This window comes from Nicotiana tabacum, chromosome 17 (assembly GCF_000715075.1).
Source record: "Nicotiana tabacum cultivar K326 chromosome 17, ASM71507v2, whole genome shotgun sequence".
Lineage (NCBI taxonomy): Eukaryota > Viridiplantae > Streptophyta > Magnoliopsida > Solanales > Solanaceae > Nicotiana > Nicotiana tabacum.
In genome coordinates this window covers 33373193-33386983 of record NC_134096.1, presented here as the reverse complement: position 1 = coordinate 33386983, position 13791 = coordinate 33373193, and the positions used below count along the sequence as shown (strand labels likewise).

At 37.8% G+C, this 13791-nt stretch overlaps 1 protein-coding gene across 1 annotated transcript; it reads left to right on the top strand.

Moving 5' to 3' along the window:
- The first annotated feature begins 6605 nt into the window (after positions 1–6605).
- On the top strand, positions 6606–11729 carry LOC107772379 (uncharacterized). The gene is made up of 2 exons (XM_016591882.2): positions 6606–7442; positions 10792–11729. Exons 1-2 carry the CDS (start codon positions 6694–6696, stop codon positions 11444–11446), a joined length of 1404 nt encoding a protein of 467 aa, XP_016447368.1. The 5' UTR covers positions 6606–6693; the 3' UTR covers positions 11447–11729.
- Positions 11730–13791: the final 2062 nt, after the last annotated feature.

The following is a 13791-nucleotide window of genomic DNA, read 5'->3' as shown; positions in this document are numbered from 1 at the left end:
AAGTTGCCTTCGTTGTGGAAGGACTTCAAAAATTATTTGAAACACAAACGAAAGGAAATGTCCCTTGAAGATCTCATTGTTCGGTTGAGAATCGAAGAGGACAATAAAGCTGCTGAAAGGAGAGGCCGTGGAAATTCAACAATAATGGGAGTAAATATTGTTGAAGATAACAAAAAGAGGAAGAAGGCTTCTGGTCCGAAATACAACCTAAGCAAGAAGCGGTTCAGTGGAAACTGCTACAACTGTGGGAAAACCGGACACAAATCTACGGAGTGTCGTGCTCCGAAGAAAGACAAGAAAAGGGGTCAAGCAAACATGGTAGTAAATCATGATAATGTTGATAACTTTGTGTGCCATGCTTTCTGAATGTAACTTGGTGGGAAATCCTAAACTGTGGTGGTTTGATTCAGGAGCCACTCGCCATGTTTGTGCAGTTAGAGAAGCTTTTGCTACTTATGCTCCTGCTGGACCCGGAGAGACAGTTTATATGGGAAATGCTTCAACAGCAAAAGTTGAAGGATATGGGAAGATATTTTTAAAAATGACTTCTGGCAAGGTCATGACTTTGAACAATGTCCTTCATGTTTCCGAAATGAGAAAGAATTTAGTCTCTACTGGACTTCTTGTTAAGCATGGTTTTAAGTGCGTTTTTGTGTCCAAGAAGGTTGTCATAAGTAAGAATGAAATATTTGTAGGAAAAGGTTACCTCACCGAGGGCCTTTTCAATCTAAATGTAATGGTTGTGAAAAATAATAATAATATTTCAGCTTCTTCTTACTTACTTGAGTCAAATGATTTATGGCATGTACGTTTGGGTCATGTCAATTATAAAACCTTGCGGAAAATGATTAACTTGGAAGTACTGCCCAAGTTTGAATGCGAAAAATCAAAATGTCAAACATGTGTGGAATCTAAGTATGTTAAACATCCTTATAAGTCAGTTGAAAGGAATTCTAATCCTTTAGACTTAATTCACACAGATATTTGTGACATGAAGTCAATACCATCTCGCGGTGGAAAGAAGTATTTCATAACTTTTATTGACGATGGTACTCGATATTGCTATGTTTACTTACTGAATAGTAAAGATGAAGCAATAGACGCATTCAGGCAATACAAAAATAAAGTTGAAACGCAACTTAACAAGAAAGTAAAAATGATAAGAAGTGATAGGGGTGGTGAATATGAATCTCCTTTTGAAGAAATATGTTTAGAATATGGAATTATTCATCAAACAACAGCCCCTTACACGTCCCAATCTGGGATTGCGGAAAGAAAGAATCGCACATTAAAGGAGATGATGAATGCGTTGTTGATAAGTTCTGGTTTGCCACAGAACTTGTGGGGGAAGCCATTCTTACGGCTAATCGAATATTAAATCGAGTGCCCCATAGCAAAACACAATCCATTCCATATGAAAAATGGAAAGGAAGGAAGCCCAACTTGAATTATTTTAAAGTGTGGGGGTGTTTGGCAAAAGTGCAAGTTCCTAAACCCAAAAGGGTAAAGATAGGACCGAAAACCGTTGATTGTGTTTTCATAGGATATGCGACAAATAGTAAAGCATATCGATTTCTGGTTCATAAATCAGAAAATCCTGACATTCATAATAATACGGTTATAGAATCAGATAATGCTGAGTTTTTTGAAAATATATATCCTTATAAAAAGGAATGTGAGTCGTTTGGTGAAGGATCTAAACGACCTCGGGAAGAAATAAAAGAAAGTATATGTAATCAGGAGGATCCAAGACGTAGTAAACGTCAAAGAACGTCTACTTTATTTGGAGCAGATTTTGTGACTTTCTTATTGGAGAATGAGCCTCAAACATTTAAAGAAGCTATGACTTCTTCGGAATCATTGTTTTGGAAAGAGGCAGTCAATAGTGAAATAGAATCCATATTGAACAACCATACATGGGAATTGGTTGATCTTCCTCTTGGAAATAAACCTTTGGGTTCTAAATGGATTTTTAAGAAAAAAATCAAAGATGATGGCACTATTGATAAATTCAAGGCAAGGCTCGTAGTCAAAGGGTATAAACAACGAGAAGGTCTAGACTACTTTGATACATACTCTCCAGTTACAAGAATTACGTCCATACGGATGTTAGTAGCATTAGCTGCAGTGTATGGTCTTGAAATTCATCAAATGGATGTTAAGATGGCCTTCTTAAATGGAGAGTTGGAGGAAGAAATTTACATGGAACAACCTGAAGGGTTTGTGGTTCCAGGTAAAGAAAAGAAGGTATATAGACTTGTTAAGTCTCTTTACGGACTAAAACAAGCACCCAAACAATGGCATGCGAAATTTGACCAAACAATGTTGTCAAATGGTTTTAAGATAAATGAATGTGATAAATGTGTGTACATTAAAAATGTTCCAAATCACATAGTCATTGTTTGCCTATATGTGGATGATATGTTGATAATGAGTAATGACATTGCCAACATAAATGCTACTAAGCGTATGCTCAATAGCAAGTTTGATATGAAAGACTTGGGAGTTGCTGATTTAATTCTGGGAATTAAGATCCATAAGACTCCTCAAGGTCTGGCATTGTCACAATCTCATTATATTAAGACAGTACTTGAAAAATTCAAGCACTTGGGCTTTAAAGTTGCAAAGACTCCAATTGACGTGAATCTTGCATTAGCAAAGAATAAAGGCCAAAGCATATCACAATTGGATTATGCTCGTGTGTTGGGATGCTTAATGTATATCATGAATTGTACACGACCAGATATAACTTGTGCTATAAGTAAACTGAGTCGATATACGAGCAATCCAGGCCAATCTCATTGGATGGCAATGAAACGAGTTTTGGGATATTTAGAACATACCCAGAATTTTGACTTGCACTACAGCAAATTCCCTGCGGTGATTGAGGATACTGTGATGCAAATTGGATCACCGATTCAACTGATTCTAAGTCCATAAGTGGATATGTATTCACTATTGGTGGAAGAGCGGTATCTTGGAAGTCGTCCAAGCAAACATGTATTGCCCGCTCTACAATGGAGGCTGAATTCATAGCCTTAGATAAAGCCGGTGAAGAAGCTGAATGGCTCCGGAATTTCTTGGAAGACATTCCATTTTGGCCCAAGCCATTGGCACCAATATGCATACATTGTGATAGTCAAGCGGCAATTGGAAGGGCTGGGAGCGTTATGTATAACGGTAAATCTCGTCATATACGACGAAGACATAAAACCGTTAGGCAATTACTCTCTAGAGGAATTATCACGATTGACTATGTAAAGTCAAGTGATAATGTGTCGGAACCATTTACAAAAGGCCTAACTAGAGAGGTAGTTGAGAAATCATCAAGGGGAATGGGGCTATGGCCGAGAACAAGTCATTGTGGCGGTAACTCTACCTAGAAGACTGGAGATCCCAAGATCTAGGTTCAAGGAGATCAAACAAAGTCATTAATGACGGTTCAACATTGTCAAATAAAATTTTAGTCCGTTCTCGTGATGAGACAATGTTCAGTACCAAGGATAAAACATTAAGGCTTTTTAATGATTTCTAAATTTGATACGGGGTATATCAAATAGTGTATCTACAGGATGACACGTTTAGGAATCACCTATGTAAGTGTGAAGTGTTAGCCACTTCAAGGAGAACTTTGTAAGGTCAGCTCTCTATGCACTTATGAAACCAGGCGGTGTTCATGGCTGAAACGAACACAACAATGAGAACCAAAGACGGTTAAGGGTTGATTGTGTGACTTATGGTTGTCTAGGTATACACCAAAGATCGACGGTTCAAAGATATCAAATCTACCGATTGACCGAGTATATCCAACATAAGTTTACTACGGAAAGTTCAAAGGGAAACCTACTTATCCAGATGCGATTATTCCTTGCTTGTAAATCACACAGTTTTTTCATGCATACTTCCGTGATATAGCCATTCCCCATTCATGTGGGGGATTGTTGAGATTTTTTGTTTTTAAGATGAAATAGTCTTAAAATGAGGGTGAATGGGAAATGGAGGGAAAATGAAATTTTGAGTAAAATTTTAAGTTTCCCCCTCTTGACAATGAGACATTGTCCCATATTGGAAGAGGAACAGATTTTGGTGGGTATATATATAATTGCTCTTCTTGTAGCTCTTAAAGAGTTAAGAAGAAAGCAAGCCTCGCGCCGTCGTCGTCGTCGCTCGCTCGGCTTCGACTACGGCTACGGCTTCGGCTTCGGTTTCGGCTTCGGCTTCGGCTTCGGCTTCGGCTTCGGATTCGGATTCGGATTTGGTCAAATGATCGATTGATTGATTGATTAATTTTTTGGACCAAATTTATTTGTTAATAGTAAATATTAACGTAAGATTATCCGCATTTGTAACGGATATTTTTCAATCCGTGTATTGACCATTTGGCAGCCGCCTAATTCTCTTCCCACCATGAATGTGCTTGCTCCACAAACAAGCTAATGCTTGCTCCACCATGGAGGGTGGACGATTGGTCTTCTTCAACACTGGCTGCTATATATATGTGCAGCAGCTGTTGAAGAAAGACACACAACACATAAACTGAAATCCTGAAATCGCTCAACAGATTTGGCTATACATTGCACTCCTTCCTCTCAGCATTTCCATATGATTTTCTGAGTTTCTACTCCTTCATTCTGCATTGTTTTAACTTCAAACAAAGCAACTATAAGTGTGATTTGCTACCGAACTTTGTGTTCGCTGAAACACTGGGGTTTGAAGTACCGCTACACCAGTGTGTGATTCGTTCTATCCTGAGAGGAAATAATCTATTACCTTGGGTACTAGAAGGGGATTAAATTCCTTAAGGAAACACTGTGAATTCAGTGGGCTCGAATTAATTACTGTTTCATTACGATAACTTATATTTTACAGAATTATTATTTACAAATACAACAACATTGGCGGAAATAACAGATAGAAGTGTTAGCCCATATTGTTTCGTAGACATTCTTATGCTAAAATTTGGTTAAAATTTTCACATTTCATGGTTTCTACTTGGTCCTTCATTTACTTTGGATGTTTGTGCTCTTTGGAGCCAGTTGTCGATGCATTTGATTCAAGGTTATTTATAGCTATCTCATCCAATAAACTTCAGTTTAATAAAGATATTCTCTCCTGCAACATGTCATGACAGAATCTTAACCTTTGGTCAAAATATTTGTTAGTGTGGGCGGTCAGTTTATAGCCTTCTCCTAAAATTGCTAAATTGCTCTACGCAAACAACTAAGGTACTAATGAAAAAAAATACAAAAATAGAAAGAAAAAAAAAAGAAAAGAGCCTCTTATCTTCACTGAAAGTGTAAAATACGTTCTGGATGACTTCTTTATAATTCATTCACAAGAAAAATGAGACATCAATTACATGATAAAGCATTTGCAATCTTAGAGATAAACACTCGCTTAATCCAACATAAATAATTTAATGCAAGAAACAAAAACCAAAATTGAAACAAGCAGAAAAGAGAAGGGACAAAGACATCGTTAATATTCTTTTCCAAGTATTAGCATTTCTAATTCAACTTTTTATAACATTGAAGAATTTTGTCAAACACCTAAACAACAAAAGCCTTTGATATTCCTCAATAGAAATACAGATGAATCAAAGAGATGGTAGAAATGATACCCACTACAAAATATGATCGATGGAAGAAAACACACTGCAAACTTAAGAACAACAGGAGATAGAGAGCAGATGTATCTTGGAGATGGCGTTAGAGACACAGGGTGTTACTTCTCCCGCAATTGTTAGATTGAGATGAAAAACCCATTGCCACACGTTAAAATTAGAATCCCACGTGTTAAGTTATATAGGGGTCGTTTGGTAGGAGGCTATAGAAGAATTAATGCAAGTATTAGCTCAATGCATTACTAATACCTTGTTTGGTACATTTTTTTAACCTGTGTATAACTAATACTTGTATTAATTATACATCATACTTGGTATTATACTATGTATAAGTAATACATAGAAAACCATAGCATTAGTAATACCAAGGCTATTAATGCATGCATTAGTATGGTTAAAGATAAAATTATCCTTAAAGTCCCTTAAAACTTGAGAATATGAAGGGGGCATTTTTGTAAATAACTATTTTTTAAAAAAATTATGCAATGCGTTATAATTTTAATACTCCATACCAAACAGTAGATAAGAAATAATATCTACATAACTAATGCTTCCATTACTAACTCATGCATTACTAATCATGCATTACTAATATACCTTATTTTGCACTATTCTTATACACCCTACTATAGATGAATCAAAGAGATGATAAAAATGATACCCACTAAAAAAAACATGATGGACGAAAAAAAACACATTGCAAACTTAAGAACTACAGGAGATAGAGAGCACATGTCTTGGAGATGGCGTTAGAGACACAGGTGTTACTTCTCCCGCAATTGTTAGATTGAGTTGAAAAACGCATTGCCACAGGTTAAAATTAGAATCCCACGTGTTAAGTTGTATAGAGAGATAGGGATAGACTGAATATCTTTGAAATGACAGAAATACCCTCAGATTAATTTTTAATTCCAGGAAGCACACATGTTCTGAGGTGCCTGCTATTCCCTATTATTAGTAAGTCCTAAAGTAATTTTGCAGATAGAAATATATAAACCCTGAACCCTAAACTTTGTTCTCTCTCCTCTCCTTCTACAGAGCTGCTCTATAGCAAACTCCACCATCTATCAATGGCGGAGGTGAAAATCTCAGAGATGCGTGACCTAACCCGAATAGAACGCATAGGTGCACACTCCCACATCCGAGGTCTCGGTCTCGACTCATCACTCGAACCCCGCCTCAGTTCCGAAGGCATGGTAGGCCAAACCTCCGCTCGTAAAGCCGCCGGCGTAATAGTCAAAATGGTTCAAGAAGGTAAAATCGCGGGTCGGGCTGTCCTCCTCGCGGGTCAACCCGGTACGGGCAAAACAGCTATTGCAATGGGCATGGCGAAATCATTAGGGCAAGAAACCCCTTTCGCTATGCTAGCAGGAAGCGAACTTTACTCCCTCGAGATGTCGAAAACGGAAGCACTTATGCAGGCATTTCGTAAAGCAATTGGCGTGCGGATTAAAGAAGAGGCTGAAGTTATTGAAGGAGAAGTTGTGGAGGTGCAGATTGATAGGCCAGCTGTGGCTGGGGCGGCGTCAAAGACGGGGAAGTTGACTTTGAAGACTACGGATATGGAGACAGTTTATGACTTGGGAGGGAAAATGATTGAGGCTTTAGGGAAGGAGAAAGTTCAGAGTGGGGATGTTATTGCTATTGATAAGGCTTCTGGGAAGATTACTAAATTAGGGAGGTCGTTTTCGAGGTCCAGGGATTATGATGCTATGGGACCCCAGACTAAGTTTGTACAATGCCCTGAAGGAGAGCTCCAGAAGAGGAAGGAGATTGTACATTGCGTTACCCTCCACGAAATTGACGTCATAAATAGCAGGTAACTTTTGTAAATTTTGCAGTACTAATTTTTCCATAAAGAAAAGATTTTGATTTGTCTGTGGTTAGGCAAGTTTTATATACTTATTTATATGTATTTGTATAATATTGGCATAAGATGAGTTAAACTAAGTAACTTGCTCAGTGAGGATTCATATAGCCGAGGTGTAGTTGTTGTTATTTGTATGGCTTCTTAATTGCTTGCAACAAGTCTGGTTTCAGGAGCTGTTATTACACTGTATTTGCTACATTATATAGTTGGTGTTGGATTTTTGTTGGACATTGTCCTAGTTTCATTCTTATGAATGCATTTTCTTAGTGTTTCTGAAAGCTGGAAGTTGATAGCAGTGTTTTAAAAGGCGTGGGCGTAAGGCGAGGCTTTTTACATATGTCTCAGCGGGGCGTAAGCCCCGTAGGTATTTAGTTTTTAATATTTTATAAAATAATATAATGACAGTAAATATTTATAAATAGGTAAAATTGCATAAAAATTGAAGAAAACTATATATATGTGTGCTACATCCCCACAAAAAACTAATCAAAACAATCTATTATACGTTACTTACAAGCACAAGTAATTTAAGTCAAAGAATAAAGTTTTCTATATGGAGGAACAAAAAGAATGATTAACCTGCAATTTGAACTTTGAATTTGCTGCTATGAAGAAGGAGGTAGGAGGTAGTTCTCTTTGTATTTGTAAAAAAAATTAAATATTCGTTGCTTTTGGGAGATATTAGCAGACTAGCGGACAAGATAAAAAATTGGGAAAACCATGAATTAAGGCTTAAATCAATAAAAAAGGTTTTTACTTTTAAATTTAATACTTTTGACTTTTGAGTTCTTTTTTAAACCTTTTGAGTAATTACCAAACTGACTTTTGAGAATTTGGGTATTATATGAAGGACTAATTCAACAAATTTTGTTTTAATTTGAAAAAGTCTCTAGGGCTTACTCCTTACTAAAAAACGCGCCCCAATCTTCCAGGCGTACGCCCCTAACGCTCGGGCGTACGCCCCAAATTGCGGGGCGTACGCCCTCTTGAGACTTTCGCCCCACGCCATCGCCCCGGGGCGTTTTCGTTACGCTTCGCCCCGGGGCTCGCCCCAGAAACGCCTTTTAAAACAGAGGTTGATAGAAGATATAATCTGTGAAGTATGTTTTCTAGGTTTGCCTGAGGTCAAACAAAATTAACCTTTTTTCTCTTTCTTTAGTCTTATTGATACATGATCCTGTTGTTTCCCATCCAAGTTGGCACCAAGTTGAGTCCTAGTTTGAGCAAGACCAGGAATGTTTGTTGAGCCTTGAAGTGGCGCAAAGAGAGCTATTTTTGTTCGATTGTACAGCTATATAAATAGTTGATTATAATTCAGGCAAAAGTTTAAAAACTTTGCAGTCTTCTTCAAATTATTCAACTGATATTATAAAATTTAAATCTTGATTCTCCGGGTAGATAACCAGATTCCTTTTAATAGAGGAGCATAATGCAAAGATACAGTCTACAAGCGAAAAGGTGATTTTTCAATTTGCAATGCGATTCCAGCCATTAGTTAAAGGTTTTATCAGCTTAATTTTGCTGCGGGTGGTGGATAGCATGAAATTATTCTTCGATTTTATTACTACTGTTGTTGTTTTACTCTGGTTAGCTTTACTATTTTTTGATGTCAGTACCTTTCTGTTCTACTGTTTTTTAATCACAACTTTTACTCTTGTATTTTTCAAACCTGTTTTGAAAACGCTTTTCATGAGCCGAGGATCTACCGGTAACAACCTCTCTACACCACAAAGGTAGGGGTAAGGTCTGCGTACACCCCATCTTCCCGAGAGCCCACTTGTGGGATCACATTGGGTATGTTGTTGTTGTTGTTTTACTTGAGAGATGAAAACTTGCTTAAGTTCTTGTTTCCTTTTATTTTCCTCTTTATTTTTGGTAAATAAAGTCTCACAGTAGGAGGATAATATCAGAATATATCTGTAATTGTCCTTTAACTTTTCAGTGGGACATCCCAAACATGGAACAAGCTACCATGTTCCATGTTTGTAGGTGGAAAATACTCCATCATGAAAGCTTGAAAGGCCAGCTGGATTTCAGTTTCTGCTAGTGAAAAATTCTTAAGAGAACCCGCTGAAAATTTCTTCTACAGTTATCCGTTGATTAATTGATTACAGCTTGCAGGACTTGAAACCTCACAGGTGGAAGTTGGAAAAAGTTAGTAGAAGGCTGAAACAATATCTAGTTTAAAAATAAACTGGTCAAGTTCAGTATTGGCGACTATTTGATTTTAACCTTTCTGAGGTCATCATATTGCCTAAGTTAAGGGTGTTATGTATGACATTAGCTTCGGTGTTGAGCATTTTTCTGAAAGATTATGGGCTTCTATAGCATTTTCGTAGGGAGAACAATTTTGTTTGAAATTGAGTCTTTACGGATTGTACTTTATATCTGAAAGGGTCTCCTATTCCATTTCAGCTGCTGTAGTTTGACTTTAAGCTAATATTAGCCTTGCCACTTCCATGAAGGAAGCCATGACGATTGATGTTCCAGCAAGGCTTTTGTTTGCCTTGTTATTTTTTGTCTTTTGTTTCTTTTGGGGTGGGGGGTGGGGTGGGTATGGAAGTCGAGATGTGACAGGAGGCCTTTTCGTTGCTGTACTACCTTCTTATTTGTATATATCTGGAAATAGATAAATAGTGTTCTGTCGAAAGGTTTTAGAAGTCAAACTCAATGCTACAGCCCTTAATAGTATTGTCCTATCCATCTCCTTTACGTAAATATTGCCTTTTGCTAAGTTAGCTACTTAGATTATCATAAAATACTCTGCTAGTAATGCATGGGGCTATAGTGGGTATTCATTGATAGCTTTTCCTGGTAACCATTCAACAGGATTGGTTTCAAAAACAATATTTATGTTTGTAGTAAAATTTTGCCAAAAGACTGAATGTGGGTGTTGTTTGACTAGGAATTGATTTGGCTATCTTTTCCTTGCTAATCCATTCACTCTTGGTGCACTGTCTTGACCTCATGGGCGATGGACTAAATTTCATTTGAAGAATAAACTGATCTTTTTGTATGCTAAAATCATAGACTACTATTAAAAAGTCATGATGTTTGTCAATAGACTTGGATTCGTATCTTCCCCCTTCATGTGCCTTTTCTCTGCATTAATTCTAATTGGTGATGCTACTTGCCATCCTCAGTTGCATGCCTTTCCTATTGAGTGTATTTGCAAAACTCATCAGTTTTACTTTCTGAGTTTAGAGTTGCCTCTGAAAACATTTGAAATATTAGAAGAATCTTCTTGTTTCCTACTTTACCAGATTAAAACAAGTTAATCAGCTCATCTCAATTGCAGAACACAGGGATTTTTAGCACTATTTACGGGTGATACTGGTGAGATTCGTGCTGAAGTGAGAGAACAAATAGATACCAAGGTTGCAGAGTGGAGGGAGGAAGGGAAGGCAGAGATTGTGCCTGGTGTCCTCTTCATTGACGAAGTCCATATGCTTGACATTGAGTGTTTCTCTTTCCTAAACCGAGCTCTGGAAAATGACATGGCACCTATATTGGTTGTTGCTACCAATAGAGGCATTACTACAATTCGGGGAACAAACTACAAATCCCCACATGGGATTCCAATTGACTTTCTTGATCGCCTGCTCATCATCTCTACACAGCCTTACAAGGAGGAGGAAATTCGTAAAATTCTGGACATCAGATGCCAAGAGGAGGATGTAGAAATGTCTGAAGATGCAAAAATTTTGTTGACCAAGATCGGGGTGAATACATCTTTGAGATATGCCATCCACCTTATTACTTCTGCAGCTCTGGCTTGCCAGAAGCGGAAAGGGAAGATTGTGGAAGTGGACGATGTTACTCGAGTCTATAATCTGTTTTATGATGTCAAGAGATCCACACAGTACTTGATGGAGTACCAGAGCCAGTACATGTTTAATGAGGTGCCAACAGGAGATGCAGAGGAAGATGATACTACTGCCATGGTCTCCTGAAAGCTTCTTGACTCGGGATTCTAGAGATTGAGATCATTCCTAAATTCAGAGTTAGCTCTGATTTTTGTACAAAACTCATCTAGTTTGCAGGTTTAACAATTATGTCTTACATATTTCTTTCAAGAACCTAGTTTGATTTTCTCATTGCTCCTCTGTGCTGTTTGATTATGATAGTGCTACTTTGTTATGAAATACTTGCCTGTATGGACCATCGTGATTGGTCAGATCTGCAGATGGCACCCCTACTAGCTTCTTTGAGTATCAATTGAAAGGGTTCTGTGAATTACTAGCGTAATTATTCTTTAGTTGTATATCAATTTTAAGCATCTGTTTCACTTCCTTCCAGGATGCTGCCAGTACCGTAAAATGTTCATGAAAAGTGATAGCTCCCGTAGAGATGCAACCCCGTTAGATTTTAGTTTTCTTCTGTTTCTATTTTCATATGGTGGCAGTTTATTTTCCTTCGTTTGGGGGTGATTGTGTTAAGTTCAATTTTCTAGTGATGAACGCTAGAAGGCGGTCTTAATTGAGGTATGATTGACAAAGTTGAAGGAGCAAAGCAAAATGTTGAGTTATCGAAAGTAAACACAATGGACTAAGTACTTATTAGGCTCGAAAAAAAGAAATTAGTATTTATTTAGAGTATTTTTTTCTCCAACTCCAAAAAAAGTGATTTGTTCTCTTTTTGAAAACGTTGAAATGTCAAATTAAACCTTTTCACATTCCCTAGCTCATTACATGTCCTCCCTGCCTTTCTTTCTTTTTTGGGGGTGGTTTTTTTTTTTTTGGGGGGGGGGGGGGGGGTGGGGGGGATATGAAACAAGCTTGGTGATTGAAATTCTTCTTTGTGGTCGTAAATGACAAAGATGTGGACTAAATAACGGCAACAACAAATAAGGTCTAGCTAGTCCAAAGTTAGTTCGGTGTTATGTTTTTGGTCATGAAAAGGGAATTATATTAAGTTTATTCTATAATACAGGGAGCTTGGTGCTCACTAGGCACCCTCCAGGGGTTCATTACAACAAAAGGTGGCAGCAGAATTTGCTGAAAGAGAAAGCTGGTATTGCCCGTGGAGGATGTACAGAGGTGGTAGTAGGTGCGTGTGCAAAAACACATGCATTAACTAGTCTACGTACAACCAGTCCCATGTAGTCAACTTGCGATATCTTAGAGATAAAAGTAGGGGGTGCGTCAAAAACTTGTAAGCTGCTGCCAGTAGGCATGGTAGTTCCATGCTTCGCTAAGCTATCAGCAACACAATTTTGCTCCCTGTATGTGTGCACCCAGCTGCTTGAGCAGTGACTTGCTCAATGAGATTACTATATAATGGATTGTGTTGCAAGTAATGTTAGTAACTCTTTGGCGTCAATTTCAGTCAGTAAAGGTGTGGGTTGATATTGTATAAGCTAATTTCAAACCTGTAAGCAACGCACAAAGTTCTATTTGTATACTATTGGCCATTGCTATTTTAGTTGCAAAACCCAGTACCCACAGACTACTGACCTGCCTTACCCCTGAAAACGCCTCCCATCCCATTGCATTTCCATCTTGGGAGGCAGCTTCATCAGTATTCAATTTATAATGAGTTTCTTCTGGTTCTGGTGGGTGCCACTTAACATATACAGGAATATTTTCCCATTTGGTTGATGCGGCATTTGTAAGATAATAAGATTTCGTAGCTCTAGTGATGATAGTATTCAGGTCCACTGGCAGGCACTTATGTTCGAAGATGTTGTTATTGTTGGGAATAAATCTCCCAAAATAATATTCACCGTAATAAAAGTGGAATAATAACGTAGCACTGAGATAGAGTAATTAACAAGAATAAAAAAGTGATAACGACACCCTTTTGAATAAGGGAAAAAATCACGGCCCCGAAAGGAACAACTGATATCACTATAGCAAGGAATTTTACGCTTTGTAGGTCAGAGTAAAATACTCCAAAGAAATAACCCTCTTTTGATATTCCCACCTCACTACAATATCGCGCACTCTCTATTTTTCTCACAACCTATTTTTTTATACCCTGTCTGTGATGCCTTACTCTTTCTTTCTCACTTTGTTTGTGGGGTAAAATGAAGAAGCCGAAACTCTCATTTTATAGGAGAAATAGCCTACCTCTTAGAAAAGATAGCTGCCAATCAAAGGAAAGGAATCTTAATTTATGGGATGGACCCCCACAAATCTCTAGTAATACATAGCTGCCATAGAGAGAAAGGAATAGAAGTTCTTATGGGAATGTTATTTGGAAGTAGTCAAAAATTTAGCGGACAACCATGGTAGGTTGTCAAGATATTGAGAAGCAAAGTTGTTGATGAGGTTGGTAAGCTGCAGTTAGGCCTAAA

Coding starts and splice junctions, on each gene's coding strand:
- LOC107772379 (XM_016591882.2), top strand. CDS start 6,694: ATGGCGGAGGTGAAAATCTCAGAGATGCGTGACCTAACCCGAATAGAA. Junction 7,443..10,791: donor ATTGACGTCATAAATAGCAG/GTAACTTTTGTA, acceptor TCTCAATTGCAG/AACACAGGGATTTTTAGCAC.